Below are 22,289 nucleotides of genomic sequence, written 5' to 3'. Positions count from 1 at the left end.
CCCAGAAAAATAATAATAAATAAAAAAAGAAATCTAAGTGAGCTTGGAAAAAGGGTTGCAGAGAAGATTGGAGATGGCAGCTGTGAAGTTGTTGCTGTGTGTGTTTGACCTTTGTGTGTAAAATTCAAGGGTCTAAACTGTTTGGGATAATTGACGTGCTTTGAGTAACTGAGTGTGTTTTGCAGTATATCTCCCTTTTTTTTTTTTTCCAATGAGATGGTGTAAAATAAGAAGAGAAGTCTGGGCTTTTTTGATGTTGATCCCTGTACGTCGTAGGATGTCTCTTTGATCTAGCATATTTTAATTGTGAACGTGTTGCAAGTCTCAAGCAGACTCAAAGGCTCAAAGAATAGATGGCTCTGTCTTGTTGGTTCTCAGTATAGTATCACTTGTAGATCACTCTTAAAACTAGCATTCATAATATGTTGCAACATAAGTAGTTTCTGTTGGGCAGAAATAGTAACTAAATAGCCGAAGAGTTACTATCACAATAGGTGCTTTACAAATCACTTGGGTTTGGGAGGTATCATGGCTTGGTGGATTGAGCAGAGACTGGGAGTCGGGAGATCTCTAGATTCAGTTCCCAGTTCCATTATTGACCTCTTTCACCTTTAAACAAGTCAACCTCTACCTCAGTTTCCCCAAATGTAGAACAAGGGTAATACCTAAAGCTCTTTGTATGGCTCTAGACATCTGTGTTTGAAAAATATGTTTAGAATGAAATTGCTACATTAAACAAAGCAAAGTCAGCATTGCTTCAGCATCATCTTTTGTCATTTAATACCCTTTGTTAGACCTGCACTTTGAGTGCAGGGCCTATTGGTCTTTGCCAAGATGGAGCCTGCTGCCTTAATACTACAGAGCCATTTGTGGTGCTGGAAGGTGTCTACCATAAGAACAAGGTTTCTGAACTGGCTGCTATACTCACAACATTTTTTTTTAACTTCAGCAACTCCTCACTTAACGTCATCCCGGTTAATGTTGTTATGTTGTTGATCAGTTAGGGAACGTGCTCGTTTAAAGTTGTGCAATGCTCCCTTATAATGTTGTTTGGCAGCTGCCTGCTTTGTCCGCTGCCTGAAGAAAGAGCAGCCTATTGGAGCTAACTGGTGGGGGTTCGGAACCAGGGTGGATCGACAGCGGCCTGGCAGGCTCAGTAGCGTAGCTGGTGGGGTTCAGCAGAAGCAGCTGCTTCCCCTCAAGGCTGGAGGAGCCGTGGGGAGGCAGCGGAAGCCTGCGGCCGGCACTGCCACCCACACAGCTGGAGGAGCTGCGGGGCTGCAGGCTGACGTGGAAGCTGCGCTTGCCGGCCGGTGCAGCCAAGCACTGGGACAGGTGGCAGCACAGGAGGGAAGGTGGGCGGGGGTCTGGTCTGGGAGCGTGACCAGAGGAGGAGCCAGGGGGGCGCCTTTTTTGTTTTTTGCTCCCCCTACACTGAAAACCTGGCTATGCCACTGGGCAGGCTATCAAGTGCTGGGTAGTTCAGCTGTCCCTCCACCCACTGCTGTATACTGCTTCTGCCCGTGCCTTTGAGCTGCTCTTGGGAGCCTCCTGCTCACTGTATGGAGGGGTGGGGGAAGAGGGGTGCTAACATCAGGGTATCCTCCCTGCTCTGTGGAGGAGTGGTGGGAAGGGGAAGACATGACAGGGCTCAGGATGGAGGCAGCTGCTGTCCTAACTTGCTGATCTACTTAAAAGGCAGTGTACTAAGAGTTGGGGCAGTGTACTTAAAGGAGTAATGCTTGTTTCTCTCATATGGTGTATATCTTTCTCTCTCACACACACGTACGTCTGTCTGTCTCTCTCTTCCATGCTATGTCTCCTCCCTCCATTGGTGCTGCCTTGTAGAGTGTGAGGCTACATTAACAACACTTAGCTGAGTGCTAGTTCATCATTTAACAGTAAGGCATTTCCTGGGAAACATTCCACCCTCTGACTCTACCACCTCAACCAAGCTTCACAATAGTTGCTGCATACAGTATCAAATTTTGTTTAAAACTTATACTGTGTGTGTATTTATAGTCTTGTCGGGTGACAGAATTTCCCTGGAACCTACCCTGCCCCCCACTTACATTAATTCTTATGGTGAAATTGGATTTGCTTAACATCCATTTTCTTAAAGGAGCATTTTTTCAGAACATAACTACAATGTTAAGTGAGGAGTTACTGGTATTTAAATTTTTTCAGATGCTGCTGTAAAACCTACAAAACACCACTTTGGAAAATAGTAAAAAGGTACTTGGAACTAATAATGAAACTAGACACTTCTTGGGGTTTTATTAATGCATATTTGAGGCAGGTGATTGAATATCAGGCAAAAAAATAATTTGCATGCAGAGTGCTTTTTAATGGGGGACATGGAGGAGAATTATGGCAAATATAGTGCATCTTATCACTATTCTTATTACTTGGTACTAAACGTATGAGATTTGGAAGCTAATGCGTATGGCATTTTAGATTCCTTGGGGGGCATAGGGACTGTCTCTTTAAAACATTTTGGTTCTGATGCTGAAGTGTTGAGAGTTTCCTTTGGATTACTGAGCACTTTTATCTACCAGTGGTGAAAAATGGGAGCTGAAGATGCACAACACATGGCAGGAAATATTTGGCACCTACTATGACTGGACATTTTTCAAGTCAACATAGGTCATATGAGATCCTGAAGTTTTCACTCTTTTTTTTTTTTTTTTTTTTCAATACGTTGCCCAACTACGCACAACTGTGCTCTCATTTTAGGTGTTGAGTATCATTGATCTGTAACAGTTGCGGAACATTGCTGTGCAAGAGCAATGCACGTTAGAACCTGGGAGTGTGTTTAAATTAGCACCAGCAGCTGTTCAGTATTTCAGATGACTTGCAATATTTAGGAGTGAAAGGTATTGCAAGCATTTTGGTGATTGCATAAGTGTGAAAAAGTATCTAACTAATACCCTTGCCTTCTGGCTGAAGTATGTATGCCAAGTTTCATCACAGGGAGTATATTCATGAGCTGATTTTATTAGTCTTTGAGCAGTCATGTTTTAACATGGCAATGTGACTGCTTCCCTAACCACGGCAGAGTTAGTAGCAGTTGTAATACATTAGTTAGGCAAATTCTGGAGCTGCCTTTTATTTCAGGAGTTTGCTCTTTTTGCGCATACAGTGATACTGCTTCTATTAAGTCATACGCGCTCTCTGCCTGCTTAAAATGCTGATTAGACAGTGACTAACTATGATATTGCTGCTAACTGCAAAATGCTGCAGGATTTCAGTACAAGGAGCAGCTCTGTTTTTACCAGGCTTCAAAGGGCCATTTTCCACTTGAGTTTCTCCTGTTTTAGCCTCTCATTCATTTTTTCCAAGCATCACCTTTTTAAATGTGTTGTTCATAGCTGTTGGGCACTGAGCAACATAATGTTGACCTGCCCTGGAATGAAGTCTTTCTGGTGCTGACCTATGTGATTGAAGTGCATGTTGTAGGACTAGTCTCTGTCCTACTGTATGGTGGGCCTTTCACCTAGTGCAGTGGTGTTCAAACTCCAGCCCTGGGGCCAATTGTAGCTATTGAGGTCCAAAATTGTCACCCTCAAGAGTGACTGTATTAAGAAGAACATTTGTATTTGATCATGAATTGAAAATGTGTTCCCTGAGCCAGGCTATGCAACTTTTAAACTGAAGAGTTTGAATTAATCCCATTGCTCAGGGTGGGAGATGCAGGTGCTACCTCCCCAATTGCCCCCGTCAAAGCTTATCTGAACTGGGGGTGTTGTTAGGACATGGAGTCTTTTCGCTGCTACAGCTGTTTAGCAGTTCCAGGAGAGCTTTTGGCTGCTTCATTGCCTTCCCTGCCACGGAGAGCAGGATATGGACTCAGCTGACTCTGCCAGGACCCAAGGATGACTCCCCTCCCTACACAAGACAACCCAGGAGAGAGGGTAGAAATTGAGAACTACCAACCAATTATGGCTCCCTGATTCTGTCTGTTGCCCAGCCCTAGAGCAGGTATGGCTTGTACTTGTTGGGGACTCCCCGTGCTGGCAGGCAACTTGAAGCTGTTTTCTCTCCCTTTCCCCTGTCAGAGAGTGGCAAAGGAAACTGTATAGGACAAAGAACCTGTCCCAGAGTATTGACTGTAGTAACTTGACCTCTTTGAATAGGTTCAGCCCCTATACTGAAAAGGTCAGACGTTACTGCCTAGTGGTGCTTTGACACGCATGTACACCTTCCATTACTTTCCATGAGCATAGCAGAATTTGAAAGAGCCATACCTCGTGGCTTGTAATTGGTCAAACATGATTCCTAATGGAACTCGGATCCCTGTTCCTCATGTGCAATCAGCTATACACACTCAGTGTCTTACTCTGTTATAATATCTAGCAGAGTCATACACATACATACATACAATATAAAACAAATATCTATATAATGCAGGATGGATGACTCTCTCAAAAAGCTCAGTACTTCCCTCTACCTTCAGGGCTTTTCTGTATCCTGTACCCTACCTGAAGTGTCTTGTCTGGAACTCTTCCCTAGCAGGCCCACAACATGTTGGGACTCCACCTTAAAGAGCAGGAGGAAGGTGGGAATTAGGACTGGTGGTTATTTTGCCAAAACACAGTTCACTAATTCTTAATTTCAGCTGAATTCACCTGACTTGGAAAAGCTTTCAAATGGAACCTAAACAGAAAATCCACCAGAGTGAGCTGCCTGTTAACTAGTGATTAAGAACAGCCTGTTAGTGTCTGGAGTGCTGTTTCAAATGTAAAATTAAAGGTTTGATATTTTCCTAGAGGAAACAGGAAATCCTGCCCCGGGGGTGGGGGGGGGGTGGGATAGCTTATACTGAGATGGCTTGGTGTGGTGCCTGTGAGTATCAGAGCCACGTTCATTATAACAGTGAACAGCTTGCCATCTGGGTACGTCATAGACTATCACTTTATCATCTGGTGAGCAAGGCAACTATGCTGGCCATGATGTGAAGCTGAGCCTGATTCCTTGTCAAAGACAAAATGATTTATAATGAAGCTGATTAGTGCCAGGCCTGTCATACATATCTAATATGTGTTTGTGCAGTACACAGCCTTCCTTCAATGGGCATCTCAGGTTGGCATCTAGAGCTTTTGTTTTAAGATGCAGTCAAACACATGGGGAGAGCCATGTATGTTGTAGAGGAAAAGCTCTTTTTATCCAGAGCCAAGCTCTAACTAAAGATGGAGTTGAAGAGGGAGAGGAGTATTTCAGGAAAGAGGAAAAAGCATAATATGATTACTTGAATGGTTAAATATTGTTGTGTGGTGAAAACATTGCACTGAGATGTAATTTTGGGGAGAGATCCAAGAAGTGTGCGGAGCGCAATGTGGTTGTGGCAAATAAGGTGAGAATGGAAACGTTTTTCTGTTACAGCACTGGTTCCCTTAAACTTTTAAATAAGGTGAGTGGACATGTATTATGTGAGTGCCAATGGCATGGGTGACCATCTAAGGTGTTGGAGTGGAATAAAGTTAGTGGCTCAGCATAAGGATGGGAGAGCACCAGAATGGCCATGTGGCAACGTAGGCTTGACGGGACAGAAATATCTGAAACTGATTGGTTTCAAGGAAACACTTGATGCCTGGTAAACTGGCCAACTCCAGTTATACACACAAATCAAACTTGCTCCCTGTGCCTAGAGAACCTCAAAAAGGACCAACAGTTTTATTGTTAACTTGGTGACAGTTGTCAGCTGGATAGCTAGAGTGTGCCCCCCCTCCCTCCTCGGAGTCATGGCTCAAGCATTAGGATTGCGTATTTTTCCCACACCATCCCATGTGTCTGGATATAATTAGCAAAGGACTATGTAGTTGCAGAGCTAGAAGTCAGTCTACATCTGGCGTTACAGTAGAGGGGATGTAGGGATGCATGATGCTTTGGGATTCAGACCAGACCAGACCAGACCAGACCAGACCAGACCAGACCAGCAAGGGGTTGTCACTGCCTGCCTTGTAGCTCTCGGTACCTTAAATGCTAGTTGACTGTGGCTGTCAGCTCTGATACCAACAGGCAGCAGACAAGCATGCAGGTTACGCCCTGACTTCTACCGACCAGGTATTTTCTTTGCAAGTGACCCCAAGATCCACCCAGTCCCAAATTTTCCCCCAAACCATCTGCCCTGTGACACACTGCTGAGGTTCCCAGAGCAATGCTGATGCTAGGCATAAGCAGGCTAAGCAATTGCTTAGGGCCTCAAACCGCTGAAGGGGGCCTCCATTCTCTTTTTTTTTTTTTTTTTTTTTTTTTTAGTGTGTGGGGAGGAGGGGGAAAGACCCCAAAATCTTCCTGATTAGGCCTCCAGTGGGCTAGCACTGCCTCTGCCCACAATTGTGAATTACTGTTATCTTTCTCAGCCTCAGCAGTGAGAGTGTTGCTACTGCCAAGCTCTGTGACAGCTCCCTGACACACCAACTTGTCTGCCCTTGCCAGCAAACTCTTCAGGACTCTGCCAGCCCACATCTTGCCTTGCAGATAACCATCAATGAACCCCAACTCCTGAGTTCCCCAGAGACTTCTCCCTGCCATGTCCCACCCCCACCTGGAACAATCAGAAGTTGTTTGTTGCTCCTTTAAAGAGACAGTACACTGCAGCTCAGTAATTTAACTGGGATTTGATAGACACTCTTGTTTCAATCGCAACACTGAATTAGTTTCTAGTGGAAGTAAAACAAGTTTATTGAACAAAGTCAGGTTTAACTGATATCAAGTAAAAGGAGTAAAGAGAGAAATGGTTACAAACTAACAGTAAAAATGTCTCTAAGGATGTGCCTGCACTTCAAATGCTACAGTGTCACAGCTGCACCATAGTAGCACTTCCATGTAGATGCTACCTAAACTGAAAGGAGATGTTCTCCTTCAGAGTACATAATCTACCTCCCCAACAAGTAGTAAGTAGATTGATGGAAGAACTCTTGTCACCCTACCGCTGTCTATGCAGGCACTTCGGTTGACTTAACACTGACACTCAGGTATGGCTTTTTCACTGACCTAATTTTCTAGTGTAGATTAGGCCTAAAACTAAAACCTAACTTCAGCAAGGTGCAATCTTTGCCTGAGTAGGCATCTCACCTATATTCAGTTTCCAGAGACTTCAGCCCACTGGGTTGAAGGATCCAGTGTCCCTGTGATTTCAAGAGCTCTGTCCCCTTGATTCCCCCAAGTGATGGACAACTATGGGGTTCTCTCCCTTTGTTTTAATAATTCAGTAACTTTTGAAATATGTTCTTTGAAAAGTAAGCCCAGACCAAGCTAACTGACATTGGTTCAAGAGGCACGTAGGTTTCCTGCTGTTCTTCTCTTCCTCTTGGCTTCCCATCTCCTTGCTGATTTGTATGTAAATAGGGCTTGATTGTTTTTGATTCTGTAATGCTTCATTTACATTGCAGACAGGTGCCTTCCCTCCTGTCTAGGAGAGAACCTGTTTCTCCTGTATTTAGTCACAGACTTTAAATCTTATTTGTGAGTATCCGTAATTCCTCATTGTGTTGATGAATACATTTCACAGTGATATTAATCACCATGAAATGTATTCAGAGTGTCAGGTCTTTAATGAAAGCCTGTAACTTGATACACTTTTATAATACAGTAATACTGTATACAATCCATTGATTCAATTGCTTATCTTTTGAGGTTCGGCCCCTGTGTCTTTATAGCTAAGAGGCTCTCTCTCCCACTCCTTAGTTCAGGGGTGGGCAAACCTTTTGGCCCAAGGGCCACATTGGGATTGCAAAACTGCATGGAGGGCTGGGTAAGGAAGGCTGTGCCTCCCCAAACAGCTTGTCCTCTACCCCATATCTGACCCCTTCCACTTTCCGCCCCCTGACTGCCCCCCTCAGAACCACCAATCCATCCAACCGCCCTGCTCCTTGTCCCCTCACCGACCCCTCCCGGGACCCCACCCCCATCCAATCCCCCTGCTTCCAGTCCCCTGATTGCCCCAATCCCTAGCCTCGCCCTTGTCCCCTAACAGGCCCCCCTGGGACTCCCATGCTTATCCAACCACCCCGTCCCCTGACTGCCCCCCAGTCCAGGCCCTCTTACCATGCTGCTCATGCTCGGCAGGAGCACGCACCCCTGCTGCCCAGAGCACTGCCCATGTGGCTGTGGAGGAGGGGCTGGGAGCTCAAAGGCTGGGAAAGACAGTCCCATGGGCCATGGTTTGCCCACCTGTGCCCTAATTTGATGGTTTGACACGCTGGTGTTTCAAGGAGTTGTCACAGAGCTTAGAGTAGTGAAACTTTCATTTGCTGGGGGCTGAGAACAGTATCTCAGCAACTCACAATGCTGGGAAATCCAGCAGAGTGTCACAGGGCAGAATGTTCTGAGGGAATTTGGGGCTGGGAAGGTGTTGGGATCATTCAGCGAACAGTACCTGGTTGGTAGAAATCAGAGTATGACTTGTGTTCTTGTCTGCTGGCTGTGGTGGTATCTGGGTTGAGAGTCACAGTAGCATAGCATTTAAGGCACCCAAAGTTGCAGAGCAGGTGGTGACCCAACCTCTCGCTAGTCTGGGCTGAACCTCAAAGTGTCACAGGATGTGTGGTGCAATTTTGCATAGTGGTTTGTTTTACCCTGACTTCAACAGGCGATGAAGGTGCTCGCCCCTCTGCAGGTTTGGATCCTGTTGTGGTGAGAGCTGGGTGGGTCGTTTTTTTTCTCCCTTTCCTTCCTTTTCCTTCCAAAAACTTATGTCCTCCAGCCATGAAAAAGTCCGCCTATCACACGTTCATGCACTTCAGTGATTTTATAGGGACAGTCCCTATTTTTGAGTCATTTGCTTATATATGCTCCTATCCCAGTTTTTCACATTTGCTGTCTGGTCACCTTACTTGTCTTCAGGGTCAGAAAGAAAGGGCTTGTTGAGACTTTGTCTAAACATAAATATTTGTCACCTCCATAAACAATCCTCTGAAATGTTGTTTACATTGCTGTGTGATTTTTCTTTTTAGTATTATTTAAAGATAGTAAAGGACTCCGTGTCCACAAATGCATTCACACTCTTCAGCCTCTTCCAGAAACTGTCTCCAGCTTAGAAGCAGGAAGAGAGCTGTTGTTTTTGCTCTGTAGCCACCAAGCCATCCACTCAGCTTCAGAGGTTTGCTTTCCATTATAACAGTTCTGCTGCAGTTCTTGCAATATAAAAAAATTCAGACTAATCTGGGAGAGGGGTTCTGACTAGAGGTGAGGTACATTTTCATAATGTTGGTTTCCCCTTCCTACCTTAAAAATAGCTCAAGTATTGCTTTGTCTAAATATTCTGTTACTGTGATCACTTGTATGTTACTGAGTAAACAATAGGTGCACTTGTGGGTTTCACATAGGATAATACAGCAGTGAGCCTCACCTTTTCTGTAATGGTAACAGATTAAGTCTTAATTGGAACCAACCAGTGCCACTATCTAATGTACAATAGTTTGATTTGCTCCAAATTGAGAATCAGAATTGGTTTTGGAATAGCCAAACACTGAGGTTTGGTGTGTCCACAAGCGAATGGGAGGCAGATAGGAGTGCTCAGGATTGGAACCCAAAACAGAGACCCATCTCTAAGGGAAAAGAACACCTAAATATAATTATGGGGGTGGGAGTGAGTAATGTGCTATACTGTGTCCCCTGTCTCTTTTCTCCTACCCCCGCCCCCATGCACAAAGTTACGGAGCCTTATGTAAGGAAGTAGCACTTACTGCAGTTGGTCATCTTGTGAAGACAGTTTGTGAACAATGGCAAGCTTCAGATGGTGTCTGCCCTGTTTCAGGGTATGTCTACACTACCTGCCAGATTGGCAGGTAGCGATCAGTTTATCGGGGATCGATATATCGCGTCTCTAGACGCGATATATTGATTCCCTGAACGCACTCCCGTTGACTCCAAAACTCCACCAGGGCGAGCGGCGGTAGTGGAGTCAACAGGGGGAGCTGCGGGCATCGATCCTGTGCCGTGAGGACGGGAGGTAAATCGAAATAAGATACTTTGACTTCAACTATGCTATTCCTGTAGCTGAAGTTGCGTATCTTACATCGACCCCGCCCCTTAGTGTAGACCAGGCCTCAGTGTGGTGTCGTCATAGCCAGTTGAGGGAGAGGATACATAAGAGCTCAGAATGACTAAGCTGTTTAAAAACTTTTTTGTCATTATACAACTGAGCTAAACACTGCATTCATGATTGATTTAAAATATACCTTGCTGTAAAGTCACAGAAAATTTGTAAGGTCTGGGAGATCTGTTTTGGCAGTAGGTTCTCTGCTTCACTCTGATAAACAATCTTTATCAGCACTGCACTCTAGGAGCTTAGTGTGTGTGTGTGTGTGTGTGTGTGTGTGTTTTAATCTGCTTATCTTTCTCAGTGTGCATGAGGAGCAGAGAGTGAAGTAAGAGTAGAGAAAACAAAATAACTAACCAGACCAAATCTGAATAACTCTTTTGCGAAGTCTTTCTAGTTCCATGGCAAGTGGATGACAGTCTTCTAGATCTTTGGTTTAATAATTCTGGACTTCTTACAACTGATATCTAGATTGTTGTGATGTCAAAGTATGAATAAAAGGATATATTTTCTGAAGTTACATACCACAGTTACCTATCACACACCATGTCCAGCTGGTGCTACAGGTGGCTAGCTGTTGTGATCCAGAAATTTGGCAGGATTAAATCCTCAAATCTACTTTTGTTTTAATGTTACATAGATCAGAAAATCAATAACTTTGTTTTACATCTTGTCACTAAATGTTAATCTTGCTATTTTTAAACAATTGCCATGTTCACTAGGCCTGGCTGGAAACTTTATAATGCCTTTTCATGGGAAGAAATATTTTAGTAGTTTTTATATTAAACTTTGACAGCAGGATTACAAATCCCTTTCCTTGGAGGGTAGAAATGAACACTGTTTTATAAAGTAACTGCTTCCAGTTTAAAAATAAAATTTTAATTTATGGCTTCTTTTTTCCCCCCTCTGCCTCTGCAGATCTTCTTCCACCAGGAGTCTGCAATCTCCTTAACCCTGCAGCTATCTACGCAAATAATGAGATCAGCTTGAGAGATGTTGAGATCTATGGCTTTGATTATGATTATACATTAGCACAGTACTCTAGTTTATTGCACTCTATGATATTCAACACTGCCAGAGACATACTAATTGAACAGTACAAGGTAAACTTCTGAAAAGAGGATCGGTTTCTTTCATTAATCTTACTGCTTTCTTTTCTCCAAAATCTTTTAGTAAAGCATTCTCTGGAAAATTTGCTTATTACCACTGTGTATGTGTACATTATCTATGGTAGTGATAGCTATGTAATTATATATTTCATGAACCTGGCACGCTGTCTGCTAATCCATTTCCCTTGGGATTTATTGTAACATTACAAATGTCTGAGCATCTTCAAGGAGTTGCCACTATTTAAAAAAACACAAAAAACATTGCCACCACACATCCTCCTAACCCCAAATCAGAAGATGGGCACTAACCAGTCCTGGTCTAATGATGGGCCCATGTAGCCCTAGAAACAGGTGATTTTATTTTTATAGTTAGAGTATCGGCCAGGTAATAGTTGTATGGGACTTAAATTTTCTGGACTAAGTTCTTAAATAGGCACATCCAATGATATGATATATATGTTCTCTTGTCTCGTTTTATTTGACAAGTTAGCAGCACTTTCTGTTTTTAAGAAAAGAAATACAAAGCTGGGTACTTCAATATATGCAGATTTCTATAGGTGTGTGGCTGAAACTGCAATATTTTTCCCTAGTGCCCATACCATGTCACATAATGGTTTGGCAGTGGCATTTTCCCCGGTCATTTTAGGGCTTCAGATCCATTCATTCTCTCTCTCTCTCTCTCTCTCTCTCTCCCCTTCCCCCCACCCCCGAATCCCGTACCTCACCCATTCTTTCACAATGGAGCAAAACTAAGTGGTGGGACATAGGACAGCCTGTAAGAATCTATTTAAAATTGGGATGGAGGATTCTTCCAGAAAATGGAAAAAAAAAAATCAAAAGAACCAGTATGTTTATGCCAGAATTTTCAAAACAGCCTGAGGAGTTAGGTCTCTTAACTCCCTGGTTCTCTCTCTCTAAAGAATTCCAGCCTACATCTTCTGCCATATTACGATCTCTGATATCATAGTGACGGGTACAGAATAATGCATGCAGAATAGGACCCTTAAAACCTTCAGAATGAATAGTCTGCTCATTGCAGGCTAACAGACGTGGCATCTGACAAGATAAATATGGCTTATAAATAAATCATTGACAATGGAAAAAAAAAAAAGGCATTCTGTAGAATTTGTGGGTATAGGATGACAGATGCCAGGAATTTTAAAATGGGGAATGTATGATGTTGACTGATAATATCTATTGTTACTAGGGCTTGGGGGGGGGGGGGAGGGGGGAATAAAAAAATATATGGAGATATATCTATCTCGTAGAACTGGAATGGACCCCAAAAGGTCATCAAGTCTGATCCCCTGCCTTTGCTAGCAGGACCAAGTACTGATTTTTGCCTCAGATCCCTAAGTGGCCCCTTAAAGATTGAACTCACAACCCTGGGTTTAGTAAGTCAATGCTCAAAGCACTGAGCTATCCCTTCCCCCCACAGACACTTACTAGCCACAGGTAGCTGTGAAAGACTAGGTCGGGAGAGAATCTGTGTTTGCAAGGTCTGGAGGAACACTCTGGTGAAGAGTCCCAGATGCTGGGAATGGTGGAGGGTATTAGGATATCTATCATTGTCTAGCATGAGTTCTAGCTAGAAAGTATCTGAAACTTGAAACTCCACTCCTTCTACTAGTACTCTACCCATTGTCAGCTTCCTATCTGTGATTAAGTGAAAAAGCATGGGCAGTAGAAAACTCTGATTCATCAGCCTCTTTCAAGCCCCCTACCCCTATCCCCCCGTCTTAATAATTTTTCATGTGTAAGGGAGTGGGGGAGTGTTGTCACCCAGGGAGTAGCTCCTGTGTCTGCCTATGGCTTTTTTTGGAGGTGAGGTGAAGCTTTTTATCCCAAACTGCAGCAGCATGAAACTGACAAGCTTCTTTCATTTCGTTGCTGCTCAGAAGAGACTTCAGCTATGTTACTTTTGCTTGGTGGCTGCTTCAGAGCACTGACCAACAGCAAATACAATGCAATTGTCTATCTGCACACCTGGGAAGAAAGCCCTGAGGTGTTTCAAATTTTGAAGTTAATGATAATGTGCACAAAGGTTTAGAAACAGCTTATTTTTTATGAAAATTAAATAAAACTCCAAAAATTTAAATCATTCAGAAATTGGTGGCTTAGTATAGCCTTTTTTCACACTCTTTGGGAAAAACCTCACTTATATGATGAATTTAGTAAGTGGATTTCAAGCTCGTCTCAAGATAGTTACCCTTTTTAGGGCACTAGCTGTTTGGTGTAGGAGTTAGGGATTAGTTGCCCAAGCAAACATTCCAGTTTGTAGAATCCCAAATCTTGGCAGTTGCGTTATAGTTTTTTGGCATCTTTTGGTTCACTTAGGCCACTGTTGGATGGAGGGTACTGGGATTTGGTGGGCTACAGGGACTGATTCAGTATGTCAAATTTTTCATTCTCTCGTCAACTGGAAAACTTTCTTAAATACCTGGCACAGCTTCACTGAACTAACTGCTTTCTCATGAAATATTTTCCAGTATCCAGAAGGACTCAAGAAATATGATTACCTTCCAGGATTTGCCATCAGAGGGCTTCACTACGATGTGCAGAAGGTGAATGACACAAATTTTAAATTTCATACTTGCTTTCCCTTGAATGGTAGTGATCTGCCTGTCACATAACTCAGTCCCATCTCTTTCCTGTAATGACAACTGATAGAACAGCTTTCAGAAGAATATGCACTGGGGATTGTTGTATCTGTCCCTGCATAGGTTCTCTTAGATTGTAAGCTCCTTGGGACAAATGGAACTAATATAAAAGGCTGGCTACATGGTCTCTTTTCTTTCTAATTCTTTCTCTTTCAGTATTTTATTATCTTTTAAAATCATTTTCCTTTCACTACTTCCAGTGTTTGAAATAGAGGCCAGAACAATTCATTAAGCTTTGTAGCTTCTCAAGATATTCCTTCTGAAGCCCTGTAATGTTTGAGAGGCTTAGGAGCACACAAAGTGCTGCAGTTAAACAGCTTATATTTAGTAGGGAGACAGACAATTACTGGTACAAGCTAGTCTTATTCTGATAATTGGTTCAGAAATAACCAGACTAAGTGTGTTCAATTAATTCAGCATAACTAGAGAATGCACCCGTTTAAAGAGGAATGAAGTTATTTTAGATTTCCCAGACTCTATTCTCTTCTGCCCAAGCTAAGATATAATGCTGAAACTGACATTATGGCAACAGTCTGTCCTGAATGTAGGTTTCTTGCTTTGCAGCAGGAGAGATTGTCCAGTAACTTTCTGTGTTCTGCTTGCTACTATCCAAGCACAGATTTCTGAAATAAGAGCACACATCACTCGGACACCAAGTAAACTCTTCCTTTCGGTGGGTGGGTAGTAGTGTGGGCTGCCTCATTTCTCATTTCAAACCACCTGAAAATCAAGCCCTATGCAAAAGGAGCATACTGCCTATTTGCTTTGGTTTAGCATAACTGCATATTCCTGTTCAGAAAGTGGGAATGGAGGCTTAATAGTATGGTGATATGCTAGATATGGGAGTGCCTTTTAGTTTAGGAACATTGGGGAACAATGTAACCCGCACTCATAGTGGTGAAGGGACAAATTGTTCTGATACCACACTGTTATCTCTGATTCTCAGAGTGGTACTGGGTTAGTCTCTGAGGCTATACTTGGTTAAATTCCATTATGAGTATTGCGTAATGCCTAGGGAATGAAAAAGAAGGAATACCTTGTGACTAAAGAAGATCAATATAAAAAGAGGGAAGGTCTGATGTTCCCATTCTGGTTCAAGAATGGGAACTTGAGCATGGAGTAAAAAGAAAATAAGACTTGGCACAAAAACTTGAATTATTAGTTCTGCTTAAGTAAGATGTGACTTGTTATAGATTTCCTTACACGTAAGCCCCTCCCATGCTATGTGTACACAAAGGATTGTTTTAATGTTAAAGAACTGCTGTACTCCATTCCTCTTCCACCTGCAGCCCCCTGAAAAAGCTTGAAATAGAACCTGAATTGGAATGTAATATTATGTAATGCTTCAGTTTATGGTAATTTGATGTTTTTCCCTGTGATGCTTCAAAAATGTTGCAGTGAAAGAAAAAGTGATTTAAGCACAACTTAAAAATACATTCAGATTAGGTTAGTTTTAACTAGAATTCATTTTTTTTATTTCTTTGGGACATCAGTAAACTTAATCTGTAGTTTTTCCTGACTAAATTTATACCAATTGCTACCAATGAAGACTGTTCACTGTTCTCTCTTCACAGAGTCTTCTGATGAAGATTGATGCTTTCCATTATGTCCAGTTGGGGACTGCATATAGGTGTGTCAAATATGAATGCATTTACTAAATGCCCCAAAGGTTCACACTGAAGATGGAGTGCAAAGTCTCACGTCTTTAAAAAAGTCAAACTTTAAATGGGGAAAGCAACCTTCTCTAGCTTATCCTGTCTCCACTTGCTAAGTAATGATTCCAAGCTGTTGCCTGACATGCAGTTACATGTGGCTGTGGTTTTTTCAGGCATATGGAGCCAAGTGTGGGAGTGAAAACTGTAATTAATTTTTTTTTTTTTTTTTATGGACAATGATGCATCTGATCACTTAACCAACTAAGTCTGCAGATTGCAGTGCAGTCTACTTAAGGCAACTTTTCTGACTAAGTCATTGGACTAGGGAAAGACTAACTCTTGTAGAGCTGTCCATACATGGAAAAAAACCTGTCCTAACAGGTGTATGCTCACCAATACTGGAAAGAAAGCTGTTTGGAGGTGAAAATAAGGATATGGATTTAACTCCATTTGGACTGAGGCATTTTTCTTGAGTGGAAAAAGTTGAGTAAAGTGCCCAGTTAAGTAATAGGGAGTGCCTTTCTTAAACAAGTGGACCAGAAGTCCTTGAATAGAGCACTGGTATGTAGCACACAGGTTACTTTGGCTGCTCTTTAGTTCACTACATGCTGCATCCTGGCAGTTGGAGTGACACACTTGATATAAAAGCTTTTCAAGTCCTAATCCTGTCTAGTTATATAAGCACCAGCAAGTTCCACTGACTTCCGTGGGAGACTTGAACCTGCTCAGCACCTTGCAGGATTGGACTTGAAGACTGTCCTTTTAGAAGCAACAAGACCGATACAGAGCACTATAACAAACGAATGCTCCAAAGCAAAAACTGAAGCTCTTCAGAGAACATAAAGCAAAATATTTTGCTACATTTTTGGTGGCTGGAATAGTTAAATATTTTTTTCCAAATGAAGGCAACTAATGGCTAATGTCCCCACCATACTTCTAAACTCTACTTTGGGCCAGTGACTCCCAAATGAAGCACCTCAAATATTTGCCAATGTTAAGTGAGCAATTCATTTACACTGAGGGGAGCATGGTGAAGCTTCAGTATTGATTGTCTCCTCTGTCTCTCTTCTCCCCCTGCCTCAACTCCCCCAAATAGGAAACAGGTACCCAAAAGTAAATACCCTGTAGAGTTTCACTACTGCTGTCAGCCTTCAATAACAGTTGTGCATTATTGTTTGCAATATACAGCATCATTAGACTAGGAAGGACAGAATTAATGTCATGTGTGGAACTCTGTCTGACCTGTCCCTAGGATTTACAGAGACCTGAACGAAGTAATAAATGTGTGTCAACATCAGTTTCCTCTGCCACAGGCTGTGGTGACATCCCACCTTAATTTTTCTTTTAATTTTATTTTTTTGAGGCACGGTTGATGCCCTGCTCCCCCTCCCCCAGTCTCTTTGGATTGGGACAAGGCCAGAAGATGCAGCCAAAGCACAATGTTCTACATGGGGAAAGGTGGCTAGAGAATTCTGTCATGAGCTATTGGTCTCATGTTTGGGTGGAAATATACCTCTCAGCATCATAATGTGGGACATAACTTCTTAACCCTCCCATTCCCAAGATCCATCTCCTGCCTAATGAATTCCTCCTTGCTTTTCAGCAGCCAGTGTTGCAGTTGGCAGGAGGTTTCAGTCAGCTCTTGCATTCCTTTCCATATCACGGCCCCTCTCTAAGATAGCAAAAGGGTGGATCAATAGGACTAGATCCCTTTTAAGAACATGTAGCTCATTACAGCAGTGCTGTACAGGGGACTTTGTTCTCTACTCTGTGTGTGTATACAAATCCACTAATATTGGAGTTTCCCTCTGCAGTGAAGGCTGGTCTAAAGTCACTGAATATGTTTATCTGATTCAGCTTTGCCAAGCAAGAATAGACAGTGAAAGGGAATTTTTTTTTATTTAAATTAATTCAGGGAACTAAATCAACAAGGGCCAACTTTTGAGGTCCTAATCTGGGTAAATTTCCACTGATTGCAATGAGTTTATTTTAGATTACAATAGAGACCTAACGGCGTCCATTCAAAGTCATGCATGCCCTTGACAGTTCTTAAAAACACAGATTGTGGGAGTACAGATATGGGATTTGCTCCTAATAATGTTATGACAAAAGTAGGAAAAGCCTCTTTAAAACATCATCAGTCATTCTGACTGTTCTGTTACCCTCTCCCAAGTACCAATATCCTATATATTTGAAGCAGAACTGTGAAAGCATGAGAGACTGCAGTAGGGAACCATCCTGCACTGTTCCTTTTTTATTATTATTATTATTATTATTAATTTTTTAGGATTCTGTATTAAAAGTAGTACTCATAAAATGGTGTGTGTTTTTGTTTCCTTAGCCTTTTGACTGTGGAAACTGACTGTGTTTTACTTGCGGAACAGTGTCTTTTCGCAGTTAAGCTCTGATTATATTAAAACCCCAAGATTGGCAGAAGCAGAGTTCCAAAATCAAAGGGAATTTCTTTCTTTCAACACTGCCCTGTTTATGGTTCCCAGGCATTTCACCAGCCTCCACTGAACCTGTATTAAAGGGTTATTTCAAATAATTTTTTTAAAGCTGGTTATTGAAACTGACTTTGTGTAAATATTTAAATTTCCTTTTAACAAATAGGGTAACTTAAAAAAAACAAAACTCTTCAAAGAGAACATTCTGATCTGTTGAGTCAGAAGAAAGGGTCATTGGCTTGATGAGTAAATAGTTTGCAAAACAAGTAATTACAAAAAACTGTATAAATGTGTGCATCATCTCCACATCTGCAGACTAATTTTACATAGCTTTTTAAATCCTGAAAGCATGGTTGAATGTTAGGGGCACATATTAGGTAAGGTTTACCCAGGTTGAATAGTCTTTTACAGAGATGATCTTCTCGGTTATGAAAGCTAAACTAACCAGTAAAATATATTTTAGGCTCTATTCTGTGTTAAAAATATTTGCACAAGTTTTATACAAAGCCACATGAAACTTTTTCTTACACCATCACAGTTTCTTGCCATGTTAAGTTAGTAATACACTAATTACCTGAAGGAACTCTGGATGAGTTTTAATTATATGATGCTGACTAGCATAGATTGTGCATTGGTCTTTGGTTGATACATATGCGCGCTCTCTCTCTTGTCTGAGAAGAAGTATGGAGAAGCCTTGCATCTCGCATTAGTCTGATCTTGCTGTGCAAGATCAAAGCCAGCCACATCTGTTCAGTGGTGCATGTCCTCCTTGAGATAAAAATATATGGAACCAGAATCTTTCCCATGTTGACTAAATCAAGGTATAGAGAAACTTCTCAATCAAGCTAGAGCCTGTAAAGTATCTTGAGTAAGTAAGTCCCTGGCAGACTGCAAAGAGCTACAAAAGGATCTCTCAAAACTGGGTGAGGTGAAATTCAGTGTTGATAAATGCAAAGTAATGCACATTGGAAAATTTCCCAACTATACATATAAAATGATGGGGTCTAAATTAGCTGTTAACACTGAAGAAGGAGATTTTGGAGTTGTGGATAGTTCTCTGAAAACATCCACTCAGTGTGCAGTGACAGTCCTGTGGAGCTCCTTGTCAGAGGATATTGTGAAGGCCAAGAGTGTAAGAGGGCTCAAAAAAGAATTAGGTAAGTTCATGGAGTTCAAGTTAATGGCTGTTAGCCAAGGTGGACAGGGATGATGGCCCTGGCCTCTGTTTGCCGGAAGCTGGGAATGGGCAACAGGATGGATCCCTTGATTACCTATTCTGTTCATTCCCTCTGGGGCACCTGGCATTGGCCACAGTCAGAATACAGGATTCTGGGCTAGGTGGACTTTCTTATGTTATGTTCTTATGTACCTGTTTACAAATGTCCTATGAAAGTTTATCTCTGCTCTGTCAGAATTGTGAATGAGTGAAATGCCACGTGGTGGTAAAAAACAGACTTCATGCCAATATCCACTTCTTGTCTGCTTCAGAGCTTGATTAAAAAGAGAGAGAGCTTTCCTCTCTCCTCTCAGATTTGCAGCCCATTTAGTGATGCAATTTTTTTTGTGATTTTATTTTGTAGAGGGCTAAAGCCAGTGGCTGATGAAGAGGTTATCGAATTGTATGGTGGTACCCAGCACATCCCACTGTACCAGATGAGTGACTTCTATGGCAAGGTATTGTAGGCAACACTTCAGTGCATTCTTTAAAACTGATATGTTAACTTTTATTGTCAGCTGGGAACCTTGCAGCATAAGGAGTAAGTGAAAGTGACTATATAGCTTCTTCCAGATTAGAAAAGAACAGCACTTGCCAGTTTAAACACATTCTGCTTTTGTGGGAATTTTACCCCAGAGCTTATTCAAAGGGGTATAGAAGCCGAGACCTGCCTGTGGAAATATTTTTTTTAATTGTTGGGGTATTTGGTCCAGAATTCAATGGCTTTCGATTGATAATGAGGTATGGTGTATTCCATATTCAGGTCACCCATTCAGTTCCAGCCTGCCTCATTAATCAGTCATCAGGCCATTTAACAGCAGTTGATATCTGCAAAGAGCCAACCCCTGTGTGTATTCTCTAATGACAGGCATCCCAGCATAGTTAGTACCAGGGTGGATTTGATTTAAATCATGATTTAAATCACTAATCAGGAAGACTTGATTTAATCATGGATTTCTACATAAAAGTGCATTCTTGTTGGTTGTTATAGCCTTAATACATATTCTTCACAATTCAGATGTAGGTTTCATTTTTAGAAGGTATGCACTATAAATTTTTAAAGTGATTGATTTATTTTGAAAACTTTTCTGATTAGTTTTACAGCTATATCAGAAAATGGATGAATGTTTTTTGGCTATTTCATTTACCAAAGGTAATTGAAGCAGATAGTTCACTTCCCAATGACTTCATAAATATCTCCAATTCAACAGACTAATCATTAATATTTGGAAGATTATCTTGCCCTGCTGTATTAGGAGGAGAACATCACCAGACAGACATCACAATTTTCATTTAACTAAAACAACATTATGTATTCTGGATTTTTTTTCTCCAACAGCAATCATATAATATTTTAACAAAACAAGCATATGACTTTTTGAATTTAATTAAACATTCAAGTTTTTTAAAGTCAAGTGTGTGTATATGTATATTTCATTTAACCGTTTTAGTTAAAAACAAACTCTGTCAGCCAGGTCAACATGAGAAACTTAAAATATTGGCTTTTGCAGCTAACTCAATTGTCTTCTCTTTCAGTTTCCTGTTTGTTCACAATTGGAAAAGAAAAACAAGCTTTCCTGCATTTTCAAGTCCCAAATGATTTCTCAATTTGGAAAGAATATTTTCTTCCTTTGGAATAATTCATTCTTCACCAGCAGAAGAAGCTACTGTTGTTAAGTGAGATTATCACTTCAACAGTCTCTGAATCCAAGTGCTTAAGTGACTTCACCCAGTTCTCTGGTGTGACTTCTTTAAAACATCATCAGCAAATATATATATTTCTTGAATGGTTCACCCTTAGCTCTGAAGTTTATTATAGTTAGCCATCATCCCTCCATAATGCCATAACATGGACATCCGGCAAACACCTCTTCTTCAGCAGTTAAGGTTTGACCCTGGTACTGAGTATTGAGAATATTTGCCCATTTTGTTTTTTATGCTTGTAATTTAACTATGTCATTGAATATATCTCTTTTTAAGATCTCACTCAGTTCCTTCCAAATTTCAACAGCGTCAGCAATAAAACAGCTATTTCTCTGCATTTTGTTCAAAGCTACAGAAATAGCCTTCAGGGTACTCAGCATGTGTTGAACATTTCTCTTAAGCTCAATGTTGAAAACTTTGGCTGTGACAGTGCCATCTATTTTGTTCACACGCTGCCATCAAATTAGGCCAGTTCTTGATACTAGTCTACTACTGAGTTCCATCGCACGTCCCGTGGGAGAGTTAACTTGGTTCCTCCCACTTTTTTCAGAGCAGCTGCTGCAATGTGGTTGTTACAGGAGTATTCTGCAATTTCAATATCATTAGCCTTTATTTCTGGAACACTGAAGTCTTTGGCTAGGAAGTGCATCAAATGAGCACTGCAACTGTATGTTAGCTTGGGACTCTCTTCTAAATAACTTATTCTCATCTTGGATACATTTTCAGTATTGTCTTTGACCAAGCTGCATACTAGACATTTGAATTTTTTTTACACTTTGTTATAGCTTTTACTGCTACTTCTTGTAAGTATTCTGCTGTGTGTGCATTTCCTGATGTATCAATTTTTCTGTAAGGAAGACATTCTCTTGTCACACAGGCACATACAACAGGATCATTGTGGACATTGTTCCACCCATCAAGACTCAGGTTAACAATTTTACCTTCTAGACCTTTTGCACACTGCTCAGTTTCTCTTTCATACATTTTATCCAGCAATTTGCCTGTGACATCTGCTCTGTTAGGTGGACTGTATTCTGGTTGTAATGCCTGAACCACGTTAATGACGTGTGGGTTCTCAATAATACAGAAAGGAGAGTTTTTGTTGCATAAACAAACTGGGCAAGTTTTTCATCAATTACCTTTTTTGATTATCTGCTGGTTCTTACCACAAACTTATCAATGGCTGTTTCTGGATGATGGAGATTTTTCCCCCTCTTTTTTGCTACAGGTGATATACTGTGGCTATGTGACATACATGATGTGACTGAGACACTATCATTGGCAGGTAACTCCTGAGACTGTAGAAAATGATGGTGATCAGGAAGGTAGATAGTCTTCAGAACCCTGTATGTTGAGGATGGCTTCTCCTAAACAAAATAAGTCGATGCAGTTATTTAATTATTATTACCATACTGTTCATTTAGTATTACTCATTGCATTCACTGACACTCAG

At 41.5% G+C, this 22,289-nt stretch overlaps 1 protein-coding gene across 1 annotated transcript in view; it reads left to right on the top strand.

Moving 5' to 3' along the window:
* The window catches only part of NT5DC2 (5'-nucleotidase domain containing 2), a 62,202-nt gene that overhangs the window by 4,255 nt on the left and 35,658 nt on the right, over positions 1 to 22,289 (top strand). Inside the window, 4 exon segments of the mRNA XM_032805849.2 lie at positions 10,964 to 11,148; positions 13,644 to 13,718; positions 15,389 to 15,444; positions 19,497 to 19,590. Coding sequence (XP_032661740.1) covers positions 10,964 to 11,148; positions 13,644 to 13,718; positions 15,389 to 15,444; positions 19,497 to 19,590 — 410 coding nt within the window.

The sequence above is a fragment of the Chelonoidis abingdonii genome, chromosome 16, assembly GCF_003597395.2.
Source record: "Chelonoidis abingdonii isolate Lonesome George chromosome 16, CheloAbing_2.0, whole genome shotgun sequence".
NCBI lineage: Eukaryota > Metazoa > Chordata > Testudines > Testudinidae > Chelonoidis > Chelonoidis abingdonii.
Note: the sequence above shows the minus strand (reverse complement) of the source record. Positions and strands in the feature narration are given on the sequence as shown.